Here is a 24488-nt window from a genome sequence, read left to right as displayed (position 1 = left end):
ACAGATGACATAAGGTTAAACTTAGAAAATCCTAATGTTTCCACCAGAAGATTCCTACTGGTGATAAACAAATGCATCAAAGTTACAGAATAAATAAATCAGTATGAAAATCAATAACTTTTGCCCACAATAATGAATCTGTTGAGAAATAAATCAAAAAACTTGTTTTATTGCAAATAACTTAAAAATGCTTAGCAACAAGTCTAACAAAAGAAAAATTTCCATGAGAAAAATTACAAAACACTGAAAACATTAAAGTCATCTACAGATAAACTAAAGCCATCTACATTAAATAAACTAAAGCCATCTATAGACTGAAAAAAAGCCATCAGATTACTTAAAGCCACCTACAGATAGGATATAATCTTGATCAAAATACTAATATTATTATTCTCATAACTAGAAGAAAAGTAAAACCCTCAGAGTCTTATGGAATAGCAAGCAATTCTGTAAACTGTAAACCCGAAAACCTCAAAACATCTGACTTCAATTTATGCCACAAAGCCATAATAGCAAAAGCAGTGTGTTTCTGGAACAAAAACAGAGACCATTAAACAAAACAGGAGCTACAGAGACCTTGAAATGTTTCACCATCTAATTAATGATAAAGATCTCCAAATTTGCTTTGGAGAGAAGTCCTTACAACATCCATGCATATTATGAAACTATACCATTATGTTAATCATCAAGGAATAACAATATAAACAAACTCTACACAGGAATCCATTTGCAGGTATGTTAGAATTATATATTTAATAGCGATAGAGAAGTCTAGAGAAATCAAACCATAACAAGGCCAGTCTCAGAAACTTAGCTAGACTCTGTTTCAAATAATAATAAGAAAGGGGGGTGGGGTGGGATTGTGGCTCAGGGGTAGAGTGCTCCTCCAGCAAGTGCAAGGCCCTGGGTTCGACCCTCAGCACCACATAAAAATAAACAAATAAAATAAGGTAATTGTTTCCGAGTACTTCTAAAAAATAAATTAAAAAAAAAAAGTACCAGAAACGTAGCTCAGTGGTTAAAGTATCCCTCCGGTCAATGGTCCAGTAACAAACAAAAGGAAAGAAAAAAATGAAGTAAAAATGCAAACGAGCTAGCTCAGGAAGAAGCGAGTTCCCTATATCCTACACCTCCTCTCCCGCGGGAAATCCGCAGGTGGAGACTGGATGAAGATAATCCTGCCTCCAGTCAGCCACCACCATCTGGGAATACACTGGCTGCAGGCACATGGCGGCCAGATAGGGTTAGAGTCGGGGGCTGAATGTGCCCTTGGAGGTGGGGAAGGCTGTTCGGGGTTCTGCCACGGGCACACTCGCCATCTGGAGGGCCAGTGGGACTGGGGGGGGGGGGGAGAGGGGAGTATTGGGACTGAGGGGAGGTACGCCCTGAGGAAGGTACGCCCTGAGGAAGCTCAAGCCTGCAGAGTAGAGCGAGATTGCCTGGAGTCGCATCTGCCGTTGGGCCACGTGCAGGTTTCCAACAGTCTCTGCTTCCCCTCCCCCTGCCGGCCGCCGCCCGCCTCCCTCTCAGGATACGGATGCCACGCACTCACCATTTCACCATTTCCTCGTGCTCAGAAGCCAAGCCTACGACCCAGGGATCTTCAGCACCCGCACAGCACTGCAACCGGGGACTCCAAACGTGACTAACGATCCCGCAGCTCAACAGTAGGAATGGCGAACTCGGGAGAAAAGGACCCCATGAGACCGAGGAAGCCCGCCCCCTTCTCGCTGGCTGCACACAGGATTGGACAGTTGTCAGGAAGTGCTCCTGATTGGACAGGGCTTTGGAGGGTGCCCACCCACCCCGAGTATGAGCCCAGTAAGCCTTCTTTTTGAGTGACAGGGAATTATGTCCAATCCTTGCATGAATAAGGCCAGAATGGCAGGTTCTTGGTTGCATCCGAGTTTTTTTGGTTTTTTTTTTTTTTTCAGGTCTGGGAATTGCACCCCAGAGCTTCCAACCAGCATAACATTTTCATTTAACTTTGCATATAATGTAATTTCCGTTTATGGATTACATATGCCTGTATATTATTCAGGGTTGAAAGTTATATAGTGACAAATACTATGAAATTTCATTTAACTTTTCTGCTCTTGTTAGGAGGCAGATTGAACTGGGAAGCAACTTCCTAAAGCGACAACGTCCAATGAAAACAGCATGTAAGGCACAAAAGAAATTTGAATATTTCTATTATTCACATTAACAATGTGTTAGACCAGGATGCAAGAAAAGACCACTGACTCCAATTAAAATCAAAGTAAAGCAAGCTTATTATTTTGACCAGCCACGCTTCTTCTCCCACCCAAAACCTCAGGAAACAAGACAACAGCAGCAACTTTCCTGCAGCCCAGCTTTATAGCCCAGAAAGTTACACAAAGGGAGGTTACAGATAACAGAACTCTGATAAACATCACACTAATGGTAGTTTATATTTTTTGCTGGCCCCAGCATCAGAATTCATGAGGATCATTAGAGCCTCAGAGAGGGTCATTATCTGGTCAGGGAAGGCCAATATTTATGAGGTGTCACTAAAGTTTCAGAGAGGGCTGCTATCTGGTCAGAGAGCCAGGCATGGGTGAGTTCAAGGCACAGCCAGGCATTCCAAGCAGGTTCAGAATTTGCAGTAATTTATAGTAAAGCTAAAATTACTTTTTCGTGGCTTTGTGGCGAGATGGCTCCCAATTTTAAGAAAAGATCAGGTTGGGTCTATCAAATGGAAAAAGAAACAGCTGAAATTGATTTGAATAACATAACCCAGCATAGTACATTTAGGTGACTAATAAAATACTCCTAATAAAGTATGTGTTTTTGAAGCCAGATTTAAAGATCGGTAGTTAGTGTAGTTAGGTAAATCAGGTCTAATATTGACTAAAATTGAAAATGAAGGCCATGTTGAGAATGGAGCCCAGGAAAGCAGAGCAGTACTTGGGGAAATTGAAAGGTTAATGTTCCCAAGGCCCAGAGCCCCTTCTAAAAAAAAAATGTTAATGAAGCAGGTCCCAGCAAACTGGGAGGTGCTAACCAAAAGCCGCCCCAGGCCCTTCCTGCCCAGATTACTTCTCAGGCCCATCTGCCCCTCACCTTTTTGGGTCTTCCCACCTACATTATATCACTGCAAGATAACAGAACAAAGCCCAGGAACAACACAGGAAAGGGGAAAAGAAGACCTTAGGTATAAAAGAGGGAAGGTCTCCCCCTAACTTGGATTCCACCTCTTGAGTCCCCTTCTTCCTCCGCCGAGAAGTCTTTTCTGCTGTCTTTTAATAAATAAAGCTTTAATAAATAAAGCTTCTACTTTCCACTCTAAACTTGCCTCCATATGCTTCTCTGGTGTTATACTTCAGCATTGGGGAAGCAAGAACTCCACACCAGTAAACAGCAGTAACATTTTGAGAACTACACCATCAAGTGTGAATCTCTCTGTCATATCTCAGTTCACAGTAGGCAAGTTTTCAGAGCTATGGGTCCCCTGATATCAGTGAGTCAAGGGCCTGGTCTCCTAATATTTCTCCTCAAGCCCAAAAAGTAGAACAATGCCCTCCATGGGAACAGGAACTCCAACCAGGAAGTGTCCAAAAGTAGATTATTCTGAAGCCAGATTTAAAGTTAGGTAGTCAGTGTAGTTAGGTAAATCAGGTCTAATATTGAGTGAAATCTAAAATGGAGGCCATGCTGGGAATGACTCAGGGAAAACTCAGGACAATTCATGGAATGTTCGTGAAGTCCCCAAAAGGCCCTAGGCCAAAGTCTACCTCAAAGAAGTGTTAATGAACAGCCCCCAACAGATTTGAAGATAGCCCATCCCAGAGAAGTGATAAGCCCATCCCAAAAGTCCTTCCTGCCCTTTTGGCCCACCAGTGTCCCACCCCTCGGGCCTTCCAACCTACATTCCATCACCAAAACTATAAAAAGGGGAGACAACTGCACTTCCATGGATTCCACCTCCTGGGTCCCCTTCTTCCTCCGGGAGAAATCTTTTCTGCTGTCCTTTAATAAACTTCTAATTTCTACTCTGACCTTGCCTCGGCGTGCTTCTTTGGTGTTATTCTTCAACATCCGGGAAGCAAGAACTCGTCACCGGTCAACAGCGGTAATAATTCTTTCCCACTTGATTCTTATTACAGGTTCTTTCCCATTGCAGATATCAGATAGCAAACACAAGGAGATGGGGTCTGAAGACCTTGGGTCACATACACCATGATCTTCCATGGCCTTGACTCTATTGTTTAAATACATTAAATTCAAACTTATCTCACAATTGGGGCTTAGAACTAATGACCAGGATGTAATATCTGTTTCCTCCTATGGACAAACTCCCAAAACTAATAAAGAGCTGGGCTGGGACTCAAGATGAACTGTGTCTGATTCCAAAGCCAAAATCCCTCCACCAGATCACAAAATTCTTGCAACAGCCCTTATTTTCATCAGTCTTGGAAAGTGACAATTATTCAGAAAAGCAGGATTTGTGATATATGTATGTAAAATCCAGTCCTATGTATTATATAACATAACACAAACAGAGCATTCTCATGTATCTGTGTCACCTTGAGGTGCCCATTCCAGGATCCAGGATTACATCAAGGGCAAACACCATCTAGAATTCACCTCAGCACCTCTTTAAATATCAAAATATAGGTTGATATTGAGTATGTGGTAAGCAATTTAGGGTTTATCAATTATAGGACAAGCTAATTTGGAAGGATGCAAAGACCACTAAATCCTATTGAAGTGGCACCCCCTTTCTCCACAGAAAAGCCCCCTTCACCATGGCTGATTTTAGGACTGTCAGCAAAAGAGTCCAATGTAGATAAACTTCCTATTTTCATGTCACCTGTTTACTTGGCCACTGGCCGAGAAGATACCAGCACTCCAGGTGCTGGACACCCCCTTAGTAGTTTTTCACGAATGTACCCAGTACAGTACTTTGAAGAAATGTGCAAACAAGACCTCTGGCCTTGATCTGGGCTTCACAGAGATTTCTACATTTTTAAGATAAGTTACTAATGGGCCCATGGTAATATTAGACCACGACGCAAGAAAAGACCACTGACTCCAATTAAAATCAAATTAAAGCAAGCTTATTATTTCGACTGGCCGGGCTGCCTTGCCCTTCAAAATCCTGGGAGCCAAAGACAGCCGCGAGGCTTCTTTGTGGCCCAGTTTTATAGCCCAAAAAGTTACACAAAAGGGGGGTTACAGATAACAACGCTCTGAGGAGCATAACACAAGTTTACATTTTTGCTGGCCCTGGCATCAGAATTTATGGAGATCTTAGAGACTCAGAGAGGGTTGATATCTGGCCAGGGAAGGCCAGAATTTATGAGGCATTACTAAGGTTTAGGAAAGGGTTGTTATATGGTCAGGGAAAACCGGACATGGGTGAGTTCAGGGCACGGGCAGGCATTCCAATCAGCTTTACAACATCAACTAATGGCCAGGCCATACAGATATCCTGATATTTTTACAGAAAACAGAAATGAATCCTTCATAACTTGTGAGAAGCTGGCTTCTGATCTAATGAGATAACTAGGCTAGGTATATCATTCCCCCCTTTTCTAATGTGTCCCTTTCAAATCTTTGATAGGGAACAACCAGTAATGTCAGCAACATATGTTAATACTGTCAGTGGTACATAACAGAATTGAGTTGTAGCCCTATAAACCTGAGCACATAGTTAATAATGCATCGGACAATAACTAATAGGAGAAGAATACAAATTATAGAACCTGCAAGAGAAATTAACCATGGAAACCAGCTTTTTAGGTCTGGCCAAAAGTTGTCCATTTGAATCTTGTTTATTTCCTTTTTCATTTCATCTATCTGTTGTTGAATAACATTAGAATAGTCAGTAATATTAAAACAGCACATGCCTGGGAATTGTTGGCAGCCCAAATGATGTTTCAGTAGCAGAATGTCAGTAGCTGCTCTATTTTGTAGTACTGAGGTTCGGAGTTCTTTCATCTCTTGATTAATTTCTGCTAAAACTTGTGCTATAAGGTTAGCTGTTTTGCTAAAACTACAGGCTAATTTAGTGATTTCTCTTTGAATTCCTACCATTAGTCCTGGGACTGGTAGAATGAAAGCTGCTGCAATTGCAACGTCTAGTGGATCCAGGAGGATTACATTGTCATTGCAATTGGGGGGCAGACTTTGGATAACTTGGTGGGGAGATGCCAGGGATGGCAGTAAAGGAAAAATCCTCCCAACAGAGCAGATTCCAGAGAAATTGGTAGACAACGCTTGGAAGGTTGTCTTATTACAGAGAAAAACCCATCCTCTAGGAAGTCGTTTGCCATTGGGTAGGGAGATATATTGCTCAATAGAGCAATTTGGTGGGGATGGAGGAAGGGTGCAGTCTATGCATAGACAATGGAAATTAGTGAAGCCGGCAAGGCTGACTCTGTATGAGACACAGGCCAGTTTTGCTGTGTAACTCTATCCCAGTCACCTTAACATAGTCATCATATTTTATAGACAGGCCCATAAGATTATTAGCTAACAATTGATGGACTGAACTTCCTTCTTGTATGCAGAAGGAACTTTTTGCCAAGGGCCAATGTCTCGGCTTGGCACCAGAATCACGAGCCACCACACAGCTTTGTAGGTTCAAACAGCAATTCTTTATTCCAGCTCTCACACCGCCTCCACACAGGTCCAGGGGCAATCGCGTTCTGCTGTCTCCCGCACAAACCACCTACTCCACGAGGCTATCTCCAAAACCCATTTTAATCTCATGAGAACTCAATGGGAACAAGCAGCAGGAACACCCTAATCCCAGCAATAATCTTCAACTTCCAACTTCCCTAAAACCCATTATCTTAAACTGGCAACGCCTTAAACTCAAGGAGCCGGTTACTTCCTCAAACCTGATCAGCTCTAAACCCGGATCTGCCTTGGTCCTTGAGCAAGGTCACCTCATTAAAGCATGCATGCAATGTCCCATCAAATGTCCTCTAAGCAGCATGGGGTACGCTTGGCAAGGAAATTTCGATGCGTCATTCCTACTTGGTAATGGCCCTCAGCAACTTTTGTTCATAGTATCAACAGCCAATTGTAGCCAGAAGTTCTGGTTATTTACAGACTCTAGGGGGCTCACAGAAACATCCACATTTAAAGTGGCACTTGAATAGACAAGTATCCACCAGGGCTCCCTTTTTAAGCTTAACACAGGAATATTGCCCTGAATCTCGTGGGTGAGCTGAGTATTCATAGATTCCAAAGTATATATTACCTCTTTGGGACTGATCTGTGAGGTTTTTCCATGGTCCCTCCCTGAACACCTGACTAAAAACTTCTTGGTTATCTTTATACCATCTGATGGGGCCAATTATTGGATCCTGACAGGAGTAAGTGCAATTTAATATTAGTGGGGATCCTGCAATGGCAGGTCCTACCTGGGCTACAGAAGGGGTGCAAGATTCGTTGAAACTGGCATAGCTAAAACCCAAGAATACATATATATTACAACAAGTGAAAAACATTAGCATAATGTTTACAATGACAAGGAAAAAAATGAGAAGTTAATGACAAAACATTAACCCTTAGAAATTTTAACTTTATTTTATTTTTTTTTAACATTTATTTATTTTTTCTTAGTTCTTGACGGACACAACATCTTTGTTGGTATGTGGTGCTGCTGAGGATCGAACCCGGGCCGCACGCATGCTAGGTGAGCGCGCTACCGCTTGAGCCACATCCCAGCCCCAGAAATTTTAATTTTAAAGGGTCCACATTTAGTCACTTTCCACCTTTGGTTGCTTGATTTTCCTCCAGTGGGTTCTGCAGGTGCCTTCTCAAGCTGTGAATGGTGAATCCATGCAGGAATGCCAGCAACTTTGAAGGCAGTGGGAGTGCGGAGAATCACGATGTAAGGGCCTTTCCACCTGCGTTCAAGACTGTTGGTTTTTAACCATCTTATCAGCACAGCGTCTCCAGGCTGGAATGAATGATCAGGCAATCTGTGTCCCATGGGTTGAGCAGCCTGGACCTGAGGAAAGATCTTATCCATGATTAGTTGTAACCCTTTAAGTGCCTCTGAGACTGGAATGTCTCCCAGAAGATCAAGATGTATTCTGGGAACCATAGGCGGTGGTCGCCCATAAATTTTTTCATAAGGAGTAAATTTTTCCCGATAAGGAGTACAACGGGCCCTCAGCAGGGCAAAAGGCAGGAGATCAACCCAGTTACCACCAGTCTCAAGAATTAATTTAGTTAGTGTTTCCTTCAATGTTCTATTCATCCTTTCCACTTTCCCTGAGCTTTGAGGACGATACACACCGCGTAATTTCCAGTTTATATTAAGGGCCTTTGAAATCAATTGAGATAATTTGGCCGTGAAGGCCGGGCCATTGTCAGACCCCAAAATTAGAGGGAGGCCAAATCTAGGAACAATCTCAGTTATTAGCTTTTTAACTACTATTTGTGCTGTTTCCGTCCGGGTTGGAAAAGCCTCTACCCAGCCTGAGACAGTATAAACAAAGACTAACAAGTATTTATATCCATATAGTCCAGGTTTAATTTCAGTGAAGTCTAGTTCCCAAAATTCACCAGGTACAGTACCTTGACTCCTGTTTCCTTGTGGAAGTTGGTTCCTTTTAGCGTTTACCTGTGCACATGTCATGCATCGATTTGAAATATCTTGAAGCATCTCTCGATGTCCTGGTAGCCGGATATAGGGTGAGATCAATTCTGACATCTTCTTGGGGGATAAATGCATGGCTTGATGAAGATTAGTTAACCATTTTCTCCCTAGTAGCTTAGGTATGCAGATTTTTTTATCTGGGAGGGTCCACCAGCCATGACAGTTTTGCTGGGCCCCCATTGAGGAGTATGAGTTTATTTCTTCTGTAGTATATGACGGGGCCTCTTCCCAAACTTTAACTGGAAATTTTGGATAATTGGAGAGTTCTGGGACAGCTTGGTATTTTGGCTCTCCAAGGGCTATTTCCCTGGCTATTTGATCTGCCAGGTTGTTACCCTGGGTCTGAGGACTATTGTCTTTGTGGTGTCCAGGCCAGTGGATAATAGCCAATTTGTCTGGTAACCAAATTGCCTCCAGTAGTTCAAGAATTTCTTGTTTATTTTTGATGGTCTTGCCATCTGAGGTTAGAAGTCCCCTTTGTTTATATATTTGTCCATGCACATGTGCCGTAGCAAAGGCATAATGGCTGTCTGTGTAGATATTCACCCGTTTTCCTTTTGCCCATCTCAATGCCTGTGTCACAGCAATGATTTCTGCTTTCTGGGCTGATGAGCCCCTGGGCAGAGCCTGGGCCCAAATAACTTCTTTTTGACCTGTGACTACAGCTGCCCCTACATACCTTATTCCATCCCGGACATAGCTGCTGCCATCGGTATAAAGGTCTGTGTCTCTGACAGTGAGAGGAATGTCAGTCAGGTCTAGTCGAGTACCTTGGATGATATCCACCATCTCTGAACAGTCATGAATTGGCTCCTCTGGATTGCTGTCCGGCAGCAGGGTTGCTGGATTGATGGCCAGAGATTTACTGAAGGTTAATCTGTCTTTATCTAGGAGTAGAGCTTGATATTGAGTGAGGCGGTCATTTGACATCCAATGATTTGTGGCATCCCTCAATAGAGCTTCCACTGCATGAGGGGCAGTCACAGTTAGAGTCTGCCCTAAGGTAAGCTTGTCTGTTTCCTTCACCAGAAGTGCAGTAGCTGCTATGGGGCCATCCTGACGCTACTGGATCCAGCCTTTTTGAAATGTAGGCAATAGGCCTTTTCCATGGCCCTAGATTTTGAGTAAGAACCCCTTTTGCAATGCCCTTTTTCTCATGAACATACAGATGGAAGGGCTTAGAGATATCAGGGAGGGTTAGGGCTGGAGCCTGTGCCAGGGCCTTTTTTAGATTTTTAAAGGCTAATTCATTTTCTTCAGTCCAAACTAAGGGTGAGTTGCCCCCTGCAGTTGCAGTATATAAAGGCTTGGCAATCTCAGCAAATCCAGGTATCCAAAGACGGCAGTACCCAACTGCCCCCAGGAGCTCCCTAACTTGCCATTTATTAGTTGGGATTGGGATCTTCATTATGGCCTCTATGCGGGCTTGGGATAGCAGCCTTTTCCCTTCCCTCAATTCATATCCTAGATAAGTAACTCGAGGAGAACAGATTTGTGCTTTCTTTTTGGAGACTCAGTACCCCAATTGAGCCAAGGTTCTCAATAAACCCTGGGTGGCCCTTAAACAGTCCCTTTCATCCCTTGCTGCTAGTAAAAGATCATCCACATATTGGAGCAAAGTTATCTCGGGGTACTCACTGCGGAAGAGGCTCAAATCTTTGTTGAGTGCTTCATCAAAGATGATGGGGTGTGGTGAGCCGCCTCTGCCGCTTATGCAGATTATGGTCGCCATTACAAGATGGCATTGGCTCCGCTGTGGTTTGTGACAAACAACTCCTTATTTGGGAGAGTTGGCGCATGGCTTTTCAGCACCCTATGAGAAAGTTCCACGTGGCAGCTTCGCATTGGGGCTTGAGATGCTATATTAAGGCTGGGAGGGGCATCCGAGGGATCAGTAGAAGAAATATCAAGGGCCTGAATAAACCGCTGAAAGAAGATTCCCGAGTTGCGTCTTCCTTGCGGGCAAGGGGTCGCGACAATGGGGGAGTTCTTAAATCCTTGAGGTAGTCGAGTCCAGGTTAGTTGTCCTGATATCCCCTGTTCCAGGTCAGTCCATTCAAATGCAAAGATGGGCTGACTCAGTTTTGACAAAGGAATGGAGAAAAATGCATCTTTCAGATCTAATATGGTGTAGACTGTATGTTCTGGTGGCAACATATTGAGCAAGGTATAAGGGTTTGGGACTGTTGGGTGTACAGTTTCCACCCATTTGTTTACTTCTCTTAAGTTCTGTACCAGTCTGTAATCATGAGTCCCAGGCTTTTTGGAACGGCAGCAAAGGGGTGTTCCAGGTTGACTGGCATCTAATTAGTATTCCCTCTTTTAGGAGACCTCTGATATGAATTTTGATGCCTTCTCTGGCTTCAGAGCTAATGGGGTATTGTCTAACCCGAATGGGCATAGCCCCAGAGGTTTGTTGGACTACGACTGGTGGCACATGTTTAGCTAACCCTGGAGAGTTATCTTCAGCCCAAACTGCAGGAATTTCTTGGATTAATAGTTTTTTCCATTTTCCCTCTGAAGCTTGGATAGGATTTTGAGAAAGCAGATATTCCTCACTTAATGGGCATGTTATAGTTAAGGCTCTTGTAGGACTCCGCAATTGTAGTATAGGCATCTCCCCTGAAAATGATATAGTTGCCTGAAGTTTGCTTAGAAGGTCCCGCCCCAGCAATGGGAAAGGGCATTCAGGGATAACAATGAAAGAGTGAGTCACTGTTCCTTGTCCTACATCAACAGTCTGATCTGTGGTCCATCTATAATTTTAAATTTCTCCTGTTGCCCCTTGTACTTCCATAGTTTCATTAGTGAGGGGTCCTAGGGGCTTCTGTAACACCAAATATAAAGCCTCTGTATCCACCAAGAAATTTACAGGCTGGCTCCCAATTGTGAAGGTTACCATTGGTTCTCAGGAGCCTAGTTTGAAAGAGCCATGATCCCCCTCTTCTTCTAAAGTTAGAGCCAGTTTTGGGTGACGGGCTCTGGTCTGCAGCAGGGGAAAGTCTTTTCGATTTCGTTGGGGGCACTGATTTTTCCAGTGTCCATATTCCCGGCAATAAGCACACTGGTCTATTTTGAGGGGAGTCCGTCTTTTGCCCCTGCCGTGTGCCGCCTGCATCTGTCTGGAATTGAAAACTTCGGGAGACCTTAGTGCAGCTACTGTGGCCCGATTTACTTTCCTTATCAGTAGATCATCCTGGCTCTCTCTGTTTTCAAACACCTTTTGGGCTATCTCCAATAATTCTGACCTATTCTTCCCTGCAAAGCCATCTATCTTTTGAATCTTTTTACGGATGTCTGGGGCTGACTGAGCTACAAAAGCCAGGTTAATCACCTTCAGATTTGTCGGGTCCTCAGGATCTATATAGAAGTATATAGACAGTTTGCCTCTAGGAGCCGTTCGAGAAATGCTGAAGGCGATTCGTCTGGGTTTTGTTTCACCTCTGCTACTTTAGAAAGATTGGTGAGCTTGCGAGCTGCCCTCCTAAGACCTTCTAATAGAGCCTGGTGGTAATCACTGAGTGCTCTCCTACCTTCAGCCATTCCATAATCCCAGTCTGATCTTCCTTTAGGTAAAGCCAAGTTGATTACTTTGTTTTCTCATCATGCTTAAGAGAGTTTATTCCAGGCAGCACTTTAGCTGCTTCTGCCAGGATTCGCTCCCTTTCCTCCTTAGTGAAAAGGGTATGCAGAATCTGTTGGCAGTCATCCCAGGTGGGGAGATGATTAAAAAAGACAGAATCAACCAGGGAAATCAGGGAACTAGGATCCACACTAAACGGGGGATTCTGGTTTTTCCAATTGTAGAGACCCGTTGTGGAAAACAGTACATATATATAACAACCTTCTGGAACCTGGCGGAGATGAAGGACAGGGGTGGGAGTCACCTCTTCCTCTGGGATAGAAATAGAAACAGTGCCTGCGGGTCTGCCTAGGGAGGGGATAGAATCAGGTTTTCCATAGGGGCGACCCTGTCGGGTATGGGGAGGGGATAGAATAGGGGCTGGCTTATTTGGGGAAGTGATAGCAGAAGGAGTGGTGGAATGAGGTAGTTGCAGTGGCTCAGGGGAGGGAGAGGGAGGCGGTGGTGCAGTGTTTGCAGCTGTCTCCATTGTTCCCACACCAGCAGCAGGGAGACAAAGAGGAGCCCCAGTGTGGGGGGGGGGAGGTAATCCTCCTGAGCATCCTGTAAAACAGGGTTCTTAATTGAGGGCTCCTGGGAAGTTTTTTTGGTCACAATCAGGGCCTGCCCTCCCTGTCCATTTCGGACCATACAAACCTTCATCCAAGGGGGTGGATTTGTTGTTGCTTCTGCCCAGGGTAGGATATATCCTATTTGATCTGGGTGGCCAGGGTTGCCAAGAGTGGAATTAGTTATAGCCCATGCCACCTGGGGATCAAAGGTGCCCTCAGGGGGCCAGCCAACTCCAAAAGTGGGCTATTCTGCCTCACAGAAAGTTCGGAGGTGATTCTTGGTGATGGGATAATCATAGCTTTGCTTAACAAAAGAGGGGTAAAGTTTATCAAAATTCCTTAAAACACAGTTCAAAGGGCTATCAGGCTTACTTGCTTTATTACCCATTTTGATGTCCACTTTCCTTAAGTTTCACCACAGAAGTCATACAACAAAAGACAGAAAAAACATATAGAACACAGAACAAAACACAAGGAAACACAAACCCGGCACCGAAACAGAAAAACAGAGGAGCAATGCAACATCTTGCTAAAGCTCCTGGGTAGGAGTGCATGCGTGCTCGTCCGCACCTCTCTACCCTTCCAGAGGAATTCCCTACAGAACAGAACAGAGGACCAGAATGATTTCTCTTTACTGTCCAGAGAGGAGTATATGTGAACCTCACCAGGCCACCTCTCTGTCGTCAGAAGAGATCTCCCTTAACCAGATATCAGATGTTATAAAGGCGCCACTTACCTATGGAGGCCTCCTCCACTAGATGCTTGCTAATTGTTTTAGTGCAGCAGTTCACTCCAGCTCTCCGAGGACCAAAGGCTCACCCTGGGGCCTTGGAACGTCTCAAGGTGTGCACCCCCTAGAGTGGCTCTTCAGCCCGGAGCCCAGGAGCGAAGGTCCGACTTCAGAATTTCCAGCAGCCTGATATTGCAGTCTGGTCCTGCAGTTTGATCTCACTGGGGAATTTCAAAATGTTAGACCACGTCGCAAGAAAAGACCACTGACTCCAATTAAAATCAAATTAAAGCAAGCTTATTATTTCGACTGGCCGGGCTGCCTTGCCCTTCAAAATCCTGGGAGCCAAAGACAGCCGCGAGGCTTCTTTGTGGCCCAGTTTTATAGCCCAAAAAGTTACACAAAAGGGGGGTTACAGATAACAATGCTCTGAGGAGCATAACACAAGTTTACATTTTTGCTGGCCCTGGCATCAGAATTTATGGAGATCTTAGAGACTCAGAGAGGGTTGATATCTGGCCAGGGAAGGCCAGAATTTATGAGGCATCACTAAGGTTTAGGAAAGGGTTGTTATATGGTCAGGGAAAACCGGACATGGGTGAGTTCAGGGCACGGGCAGGCATTCCAATCAGCTTTATAACATCAACTGATGGCCAGGCCATACAGACACCCTGATATTTTTACAGAAAACAGAAATGAATCCTTCATAACTTGTGACAAGCTGGCTTCTGATCTAATGAGATAACTAGGCTAGGTATATCAGGTAACAGCTGGCAAGGGGAAGAAAGAAAGGGGAGATGAAGCTCTCCCCGTCTCAGGTGTTGACCTTGAAGAGTTAACATGCTCAGAACAGTGAAAGAAAAAGCTGCTTTTATGTGAACTTCTTCAGGCTGTGAACTTCTGCGCCCCTTCCCTTACATGCTGGATATAAAACTATAAACTCCCTGAACTCAGGGTTCAGGGGATTGATTGATTATAGCAAAGGCTGTACCCTCTGGACCTGGCTGCAGCCAAATAAAACTGTTTCCTGCTATCTTTGGTGCCTTGCCTCCTTTGTCCCTACAACACTGTGTTTCAAAACAAAGAGGGACATGGGTTATAGAGACATGCAGCAGGTTTTTGTTTGTTTGTTTGTTTTTAATGAGGGCACAGAGCAAAAGGAGGGCATATAATTATTGTCACTACCATGAAACCTCAGAGAATTGGACTCTGGATTGCAAACAAGGAAGAGTTGACATATTTTATTTTGGCACATGGATGACATGAGTGCCCATGATAAAAATGTTATAAGTTTCTAAAAGAAAATTGATATGGTTTCAAATAATGGTTAAGCAGTGTCTACACAGTAACTTCAAGGTGTCTTGTCAGGTGTGGAGAAACAGCACCTACTTATCGATAGTCCCCAAGAATTCATTAAACCAACTGAGACCTTTAAAAACATCCAATTATAGAGATGAGGAAACACAGGCATCTAGATATCAATCGGTTTTTTAAAAAATATTTTATTTACATTTTGGTTTTTGGTGGACACAACATCTTTGTTTGTATGTGGTGCTGAGGATCGAACCTGGGCCACACCCATGCCAGGGGAGCGCGCTACTGCTTGAGCCACATCCCCAGCCCCTATCAAATGCTTTATCAGCAGCATGTGTCAGAACTGAGAAGTACCCAGGACAGAACCTATGGAATTTCTTCTAAGCTTCTCAAAGTCTGATTTCCTGGTATAGGGGATGTCCATTTAGAGAAATATTGTTTCTTTGCCATTTTAAAGACAGAGCTTACAGACGCTAGCCCAGGAGGCTCTTTTGACTTGAGAGACTATTTTTTTTATCCTTTTTGCATGTTAAGGGAAGTCTTCAGTAACAGAGCTATGTCAAACCAAGTTGCTTGGAGACAAAGGCTACAGAAAAGCACAATATAGTTTCCAGAATCTGAGAATGATGTAAGGAAGAAAAAAATTAAATAGCTGATAATCAACTGAAAGGTAATTAAGGTTGTCAGTTGAGAAATTAGAAGAAAACTAACAAAAAAAAAGTGTGATTCAATTTGCCAAATAGACAAGAGATTAACCAAAATGCTAACACTCAGAGAATCCTGGGTGCAGAGAAGCAGCTACAAGTAGATTTCTTGTGGCAATGTAACTTTAGCAGCCCTTCTATGATGGGATGTAATCTGACTGTAGCTATTAAAATATTACCTGGGCATATCCCTTCACTCAGTATTTCCTTTCCTAGGAGTGTGTCTTCAGAAGGAGACTAGTTTATGTAACCAGCTGAAGTGTCCTCTCACCAAATCTCTTATATGGATGTTCTGAATACCTAGTGCTTCACACTGTGACTCTTTTTAATATATGGATCTTAACGACATGAATAATGCTTTTTAAAAATATTTATTTTTTAGCTGTAGTTGGGCACAATACCTTTATTTCACTTATTTATTTTTATATGGTGCTGAACATCGAACCCAGGGCCTCACACCTGCGAGGTGAGCACTCTACCCCTGAGCCCCAGCCCCAGCCCCATGAATAATGTTAACACAATTAATTGGTATAAAGTCTAATCAAATTAACTTTTTCTACTTATAAAAAGCAGCAATAAGAACACAGAAAAGCACAGGAAAATTCTGAGCAAACATAGAAATAGAAGATGGTAATTTACATATCAAAGACTGAGTCTTAAAGAAAATTATTCCAGCAAGCACCTTGATATGCAGACTCTGGTATTAGCAAAAATGAATTTCTATTTAACTTCATCTGTGGCATTGTCATGACAACCCAATGATACTGATGCAACCCACTAGGACACATGTACATTCTCCCTGCAGCATGGCTGAATGAAGGTATATTTGAATCACTTCACATTTCACTGGCATTGAAAGGCTGAAGTGTTGCAAGAAATGATATTTCTTACTTAAATATTATGAAGGCATGTGAGGACACACTCCTTAACTAATAGGGCTATAATGATTTGTGTGGGGAGAGGGAGAGGGTAATGGCACTTCATTTGTTTGCATAACCTTTACTCCTGTCTGTGTCAATAATTTATTGGTGGTAAAAGTGTTAGTTTTTAAGACTTGTAAAAGTCAGTGGAGATGACTGATAAATGGACTACCAGGGGCAGGGAGCTAAAACAAAAAGAGTAGCAACAGAAAAGAAATATTCAGTGCCCAATAAACATTTAAAATGATGTGAAAATATTTTCTTTGTAACTTATACAAGTATGTAATCTGGATTTTTATACCTATTATATTGCCAGGGAAAAATAATGCAGTCTAGATTTCTTTGGGGATAGGAATGTGAGTCGTACAAGTGATAAATTCCTAGGACAAGATTTAAGGGAGTACCCACACTTGGGTATTTCTTCTGAACCTGTCTTGGCTATCTCCAAATCCTGTCTGTGAAGGCCCTTCTCCAGAAGTCTCACCTAACCTTAGAACAAGGATATTCTTGTTGGTTATGTGCTGTACTTGCTCATTCCCCAAGGAGACAGAATTAACAAGTAGCTCCATGATAATCTGCATGGAATTCTGCAAAGAGACTGTCTAATATGTAGGAGGAAAATTAATGTTGGTCATACTGGCTGACTCCACAGAGGATAATCACAATTTAAAATTCTTATACCCAGATCAGGTATATATAAATATATACATAGGCCTCCATACAGTGGTAACACTGGGATACAGAATAAGGTCTATGGATAAACATTTGAGTAAGAAACAAAATAGTATTCAGCATTTAAATATCCACCCTACCAGCCATGTCCAGTGGTACAAACATGAAATTTCTGCCACAGATTCAACATGGAATAATTTACTCCTGTCATTTCTGGTCCCCTGCAATTCCTGCCTCCATCCCCCCTACCCCCCCCACCCCCAAACACAAAGAAGGGGAAGGTCAAAGGACTCCTCAGATATGATCAAGATGAGGACTTGACTGCATGGGTCTTCTTGGGGCTGCCCTGTTTTGTCTGTGAGTGGCTCTCAATAAGACACCACAAGGGTCTGGTGTGCGAGCTGAGTCAAAATTTGGACTTTTTTCTTCTGGAATCTTCAAAGATTTACAGAAATCAAGAAAATATCTAGTTCTCTTGCCCATTTCCTTCTGAGAAACTGATGTGACTCCATTTTTGAAAATAAATAAATAACAGCAGCTTCTACCTCAAGGCCTGTCCAAGGAGAGGGTGTGACCCTTGTCCTTGCAAAAACACACAGAGCACTACTAAGCACACACCCACCCTGCTGAGTTGTTTGTAAATAACAGGAGAGGTCTGCAGCACCAGGTGTCCCTGACTCAGTCAGGCTAGGTGAAGACCCATAGCAACCCCCCTAGCAACCTCCAATCAGCATGAGACAGGGAAAATACCTGGAATGCCAGATGACCCCAAGTAGTTTATGGTGGTTAATAACATGTTGGGAAATCATGTGGTTTAGCACATACACTCCATGTGGCCTAAACCAGTCAGTTCAAACGAATCCCCCTCTTGTACTAACCAATCACCCCTACCCAACTTTTTCCCGCCATTGAGTGTGCTAATCAATATTAAGAGTTGCTGTTTGACTTTCCCGCAGTATGGAATGATTTGCTGTGTGATGTTGTGACGCATAGAGTACCCCCAGAACCTATAAAATCTCATTGAACAAAGGACCAGAACTCACTCCCTAGGACCACTGCATCAGGAATGGTTGTGAGTCCAGGTTTGAGCTTGCAATAAAGACTATTCTGTGTTTGCATTGGATTCAGCTCCTAGAGGTTTACTGGAGTTCCACAAATCTGACATAACATCTGGGGGCTCGCCCAGGATTCCCCAGACCCCAGAACTCCTGAAGCAGAGAGTCTAACACCAGTGAATCTTGTTTGTTATTCGTGTGTCTGTTGTCTGCTTTGTTCTGACTATGGGCCAGCCTGTAGACTCTGTATTCTGGGCTGGCAACTGGCCTTTTCATAGGGTTGCCAGCTGAGGCTCCTGGGAGATGTCCCAAACCCCAGATTGGGAGAGATACTCTCCCAATCTGTTTGTCTGAGAGTAAGGCCCCAGTTGGCTTGAGGCCAGCACCCCACTTCTGTTTTTATTGATCTGGGGTCATCAGACCCAATCTGAGAGGGATACTCCCTCCAATCTGGGGTTGTCAGACCCAATCTGAGGGAGACTTCCATTTTTGCCTGCAATCTGAAAAGGGAATCTGTGTTTTGGCTTTTTGTCTGTGTCTCTTCCTCCCTCTTTTGTCCAAATATCCATCACATCCTCTCTTTCCCAGAAATTATCCTTCCCTATTTTGAGTAAATCGTGATTGATGGCTAGGCCATTCTCAGAGTCTTGTTGTTCTCCAATCTCCACCCTGGGCCCACTACCCTGGGCTATGCTTTGCTCACTGGACGACTCACACTCCCCGTTCCAGCAGAGACCAAGAAACAGATAGGCATCCTATGGCCCTCTTTGGCGCATGGTGCCAATCTCAAAAAGAAACAGGTTACTAGGCCACATCTGCCTGGATATAAACTACATCCAGGATGACCAGATTCATGATCATAGGCACAGCAACACACACAAGAATCCACGTCTTCTCCTTTGTCCCCTGTGTTGAAAGATGTTGTCCCCATTCAGTTGGCAACCTGGAATTTAGGATTTTTGTCCCATGTCCTTGGCTACCCAACCCATCTCTCTGCAAGCTCTTAGGAATTTCACCCCCCACAGATTCCAGGAACCATCTATTTCTCTCCACATCCTCAAGATCTTCTCTGCCTCACCCTGCCTACTGCCTTTGATTTGATCACTGGCTCCCACACAAGGTATTCCATTCTGTTTACCACGTGGCACCAAAATCATCTTGCTTAAAATCAAGTCAGTAAATTCCTATTGCCCAATGATTTTTTACCTTTATGATTAAAAAAATTCACACACTAAAATATTAAACACGGCCCTCATGAACTCAGTATTGTCTGACACCAAACTGAGTATACGGAAGGATGACTGTGTTGGGTGGGACAGAGACAGTGGAACAGTCAGGGGCAGAAACAATTTCTCCAGAAGGACAGAGTCTGAAGGGTAAGAGGGGCTATCAGCTGGAGTGAAACAGCATCAGTGAGGAAGGCCCAGCTTAGGCAGAGAGGTGGTCTTCAGCCTGGGTTATCTGCTCCTGCATGGAAGCAGGGGAAGCAGGATGTGTCAGAGTTGCCAGCACTTAGATCTGCTTCTGCCTGAGCCAGACCCTGGCAGCTCGGCCTGAATATCTCTGAGACTCCTCTTGCTCTGCATACCCACACCCTGCCCTGCCAAGGGTAGGGACCCTTCTATATGGTGCTTCTATACTGTCCTATTTTTACTAAGGCAGCACAAAAGTATTCTTGTCCGTGAGGTAACAGAGTATCACTAATGAGGGTACAGCTGTGAGATGTCTGAAAAGTTAAATCAAATTTTAAAATGAAACATAAATACCAACTGTAGTATGAATGACATCAGGTTGTCCACAAGCTGCTAAGGCTCTGGTAATGGTGTTGAGAAACCTGGGTTCTGGAGGGAAATCAGCAGTGAAAGAGAGCAAGAGGAAAGAAATCTGACTTTGGAGAAATTCACACAAAAGGAGCTTGGGGTTTCTTTTTATTCAGATATTTGTTCACATTCACATTTTCTAAGATCCTTTTGGTGTCTGGCTCAGGGCCCTCATACAGCTCACAGGATACGGAGGTCATCATATTGTGAACCAACACTGGAGGGTCCCTGATGAGGGCCAGAGTGGTCTTGGGGATAGTGCAAGTGTCTAGAGGACCTCATGGAGGAGATGACTTTTGATAGCTGGCCATCCATGTTCCAGACAACATATGGCCAGTATCTGACACTGCTCAGGAACCAAATGCATGAGTAAAGCATGTGTGAGTGAATGAAGACAGCATGAGCAATGAGCAATCAGTGCCCAGGCTCTGTGTGAGGCAGTTCACCAGCCCACTGCTGGAAGCATAGTGCAAGTTGGGGAGTAGTGGGATGGGACAGGTCATGGCAGGGTTCCTGTCTCACACCCTCATGCCCATTTACCCTCAATACAGGCAATAATGGGGAATCCCTCTTCTGTCCTTAGCTGCGACACAGATCATATTTATCCCTAGAGACCTGCTTGTGTGGCCTCTGTGCCATGTGTAATTGGATCCTTCTTATAGGACTGTATAGAACACTATACAGTCTTATAGGACTGTATAGGAGTTTAATGCACCTCTGTTTCCATTTCTAATCTCTCAAGTAGGATATGATGAATTGAAAATATTGACGACTTGGATTCAGGTGAATTTGCTAGGTGAGATAAACCATTAAAAGCAAAGAAACAAAATCCACACTTAGGGGAAGCTAAGAATCCAGACTGAAAACTCCTCTTGCCAAACCTTCAGCCCACCACAGCTTCAGAGCCTTTCAATTCCCTGTTGTCTTAGCTTAACACATAAACAACATGTGTAGCTCGTTCTCTAAACACCTCCAGAAGCCTCCTGAAAGTCATTTTTTAAGCTTGCCTTTCTCCATGGCACATATCATCACCTGACTTAATTTACACTTTACCTATTTTTTAAAATATTTATTTATTTGTAGATGAGCACACAGTATCTTTATTTATTTTCATGTGGTACTGAGGAATGAACCCAGTGCCTCTCACATGTGAGGCAAGCACTTTACCATTGAGCTACAGCCCCAGCTCCTACATTTTACCTAATTTTTTTAGGTCACCCCAATTAGGCTGCCCATCCATGACAGCGGACACCACTGTCTGATTCACTGGGTAGGTGAATATCATAGGCCACAGATTTCTCAAAGGGTGACAGTTTTGTTTTGTTTTGTTTTCATTTGCTGTTCATTGAGCCATGACTGTATGCCTGGCAATGGCCAAAACTGCAGCATCCAGAAAGGAATAAATAAAATAAAATAGCCTTTCTGTTTCTTGGAACTAGCAGTGTGGAGAACAGACACACAGGAACATGGCACAGGTGGAAGGCGAAACAAGTGCTTTGAAGATCTCTTAGGGTGGAAGGAAATCAGGACTGCAGGGGTGGAGCTGGAGGGGTTGAGAGGGCTGGTTACTGACAGGAAAGGAGACAAGGGAGGTCATGAGGCCCAGGTCACACAAGCTTGTGTCCACCATAATGAGGTGAATCAAGGTGGTCAGGAGCCACAAGAGCTGCTGAGCATAGGTGGATAGGAGTGGAATGCCATGGAGGGAATGAAGAAGACAGTAGTGAGGAAGACATTGGTTGAGGAGGCTGTCACTGAAGAAGACATAGGCATAAATGGTGACACTTGAGCTGTGTCCTCATACTGACCATGTGTCTGGCTAACATGGACTTGACTGATCTAACACCCACTTACATACATGTGCCAGATGTTCCTTGATTAGACAGCCTGGTAACATGCCTCAGTCATCAGGCCTTGGCCCAACTCCACTCTTGTCACCCACCCTCCCTTCTGCCATCAGAATTCTTTCCCCTGGGGTGTGCTCTTTAAATGTGATCCAGCCATTCCATTGTCCACATGCCAATACTTTTACTGTATTCCCAAATTGGAGCCCAATTCCTTGCCTTAAGCACCCCAGGGACAAGATTACTCAGCCAGGGATGACCATGTACCCCAGGGTCTGAAGCCATTCAATTGGCCCATCCTTACTTACTCTGCCTCACTATTTTTTTTTCCTGAAGAAACCACAATAAATACTCTTATCACTCTTCCTATCCGCCTGCTTCTGACCAACACTATACCTTCCCCATGTGGCCATGTGAGGGGTACTGGGACCTCCCAGGACAGTCATCTCCTGATTTCTTAACATCACTCCATGGTCACAGCAATGAAGAGAAGCAAAGACACGTTCCACTGCATTCAAGGTGTTCCAGCCATAGGTCTAGGCACTTTTTGGAGTCTACATAACCCTGTAAAGTAAACAACATTGCTCTTCTCATCTTAGAGAACGCAAAGCTCAAAGACATTGAGCAACTTGCTCAAGGTTGCTCAACAGACTGGTGTGGGAACTGGGGTTGGAGCCCAGGCTCTGGCTCCATTCTCAATACTCTTCACACGACTTTGACCTGAATCAGGCCACAAACTCTACCTCCCAGTGAGAGGGGTCAGACCCTAGTCAACTTAGGGTTGACTCTCACACATGCAGTAGAGAAGAGCTTTGTCAGCAAGCCTTGTATTTATGGAAGGCCTTGGCCTGTTTTGGCCTCCCTGATCCCCAGAAGATGCTCCCTGTTTGTGAGCCTTCACCAGCCCAAATGTGGGTATTCCACTTTGCTTCAGGGGTGTCCCAGTTCCAGGTAAATGAGACATTCTTTGGCCAGTTGTAGCAGTTTTTAGACCCTAAATATTGAGTCCCATGCCTCAATTATAAGATTTTAGACATCAGGTGCTCCTGGGTAAATGCTGATTCCTGGAACCCCCTGGCTTTCATTGGTGAGACTTCTAGGCCACCCAAGTGAAAGTGTGATTGACAATGTCCATTGACCACGAGATTTGCAATCAATCATATTATAATCATAAACCTTAGCCTGTGCTAAGAATGATGTGTAAAATTACAGCTCCTAAAAAAAATTTGACTGAGCCAAGCAGGGTGGCCACACCTTTAATCTCAATGGCTTGGGAGGCTGAGGCAAGAGAATTGCAATTTCAAAGCCAGCTTCAGGAAAAGTGAGACACTAAGTTCTCACTAATTGGTGAGAACTTGTCTCTAAATAAAATAGAAAATAGGGCTGGGGAGATAGGTCAGAGGTTGAGTGCCCCCAGAGGGGCTGGGGATACATATGTGCAGCTTTTTCTTGAGTTTATAAAAAGAAAATCCCTGGTATTAAAAACATAATAATAAAATAAAAAATAAATTTGTTGTTATAAATCCAGATATCTAGAACATTAATTTTTTTATCTTGATTTCAGCAATATCAGTCCTGTATGTTAAAAACTTAAAGCCTTGCCTAGGACTGCCAAACTTCAACTCCCAGTTCTGTCTACCTTGCAGAGACAGGGCTGGGAGTTGAAGCATGTCCTGTTGTCTCGTGAATATTCGAATGATCTCAAGAGAATCCATGGCACACCCAGTCCTATGATTCTCAGGACTGCCATAGCCTTCTAATTCAGGGACTTCTTGGTTCCAAACTCCTTTGCTGCCACTGACACTTTATCACAATCAACTACAGAAGACAAGTTGATTCACTGTGACGCCACTGCATGCCATGGATTGCCAACAGCCCGTGTCCCATCAGCAAGGAACACAGTACTGCCTGGAGTCAGAGCACTCCATTTAACCATTCTACCCATTTCACCACTCTAGATATATCTTCTGGGGCAACTCATGGCACCAGTTCTGTGTCTGTCAAGAGTCCAGGAGATGCAAAGCATGCTGTAATGGGAAAGGCACCTTTAGTATGTGAGGCTTTAACTATTTAGATGCGTAAATGATAAAAAGAGATAGAGCAGATTACCCTAAGGTGGTGAACAAGTTGAAGAAAGAGATAGACATAGGAACAGAGGGAAGTCCTATCCACCACGGTCCCCCGTGCCTCATTGGAGAAGGTGTGCTCGCTACTCCTTGGATGGCACATTGGCTCAGTTGCCTAGGCCAGAGCTGGTCTGTATCTACAAGTGGCAGCTAGCAGGTAGGGAGTCATGGGCTGTTCCTGGCCAGCAGAAAAACCCCAGCTAGGATGCAGTGGGCCAGATATCCTGGGCAGGAAATACCTGACTGGGACTGGAAGAAGAAAAATCCATAATACCCAGGTATGAGCTAGCTGAGACACTTGTACAGTGAAAAAGAAACTCTTCCTTGGCTATTAACCCACCAATGCTGCCTAGTGACCAACTTTACTTCACACCAGTTGGACGTGAGGCATGTCAACTGCATCATCTCAGAACAAGAGGAAGAGGGTGGATTTGGATCTCATAGTCATCAAGTATATAGTGGAAT

The 24488-nt window shown here is 43.9% G+C and overlaps 2 protein-coding genes across 2 annotated transcripts in view; both read right to left on the bottom strand.

Annotated features, from left to right (window-relative positions):
• LOC101969744 (uncharacterized) overlaps positions 1-7680 on the bottom strand; it is a 110824-nt gene extending 103144 nt beyond the window's left edge. The window contains exon 1 of the mRNA XM_078038651.1: positions 1553-7680. Within this exon, the coding sequence (XP_077894777.1) occupies positions 1553-1555 (3 nt within the window). The 5' untranslated portion in view covers positions 1556-7680. The remainder of the gene's footprint in view (positions 1-1552) is intronic.
• LOC144375090 (uncharacterized) overlaps positions 1-24488 on the bottom strand; it is a 44397-nt gene that overhangs the window by 11982 nt on the left and 7927 nt on the right. The window lies entirely within an intron of this gene.

This window comes from Ictidomys tridecemlineatus, chromosome 2, assembly GCF_052094955.1.
Source record: "Ictidomys tridecemlineatus isolate mIctTri1 chromosome 2, mIctTri1.hap1, whole genome shotgun sequence".
NCBI classification, from domain to species: Eukaryota; Metazoa; Chordata; class Mammalia; order Rodentia; family Sciuridae; genus Ictidomys; species Ictidomys tridecemlineatus.
This window is presented reverse-complemented; position numbering and strand designations above follow the sequence as displayed.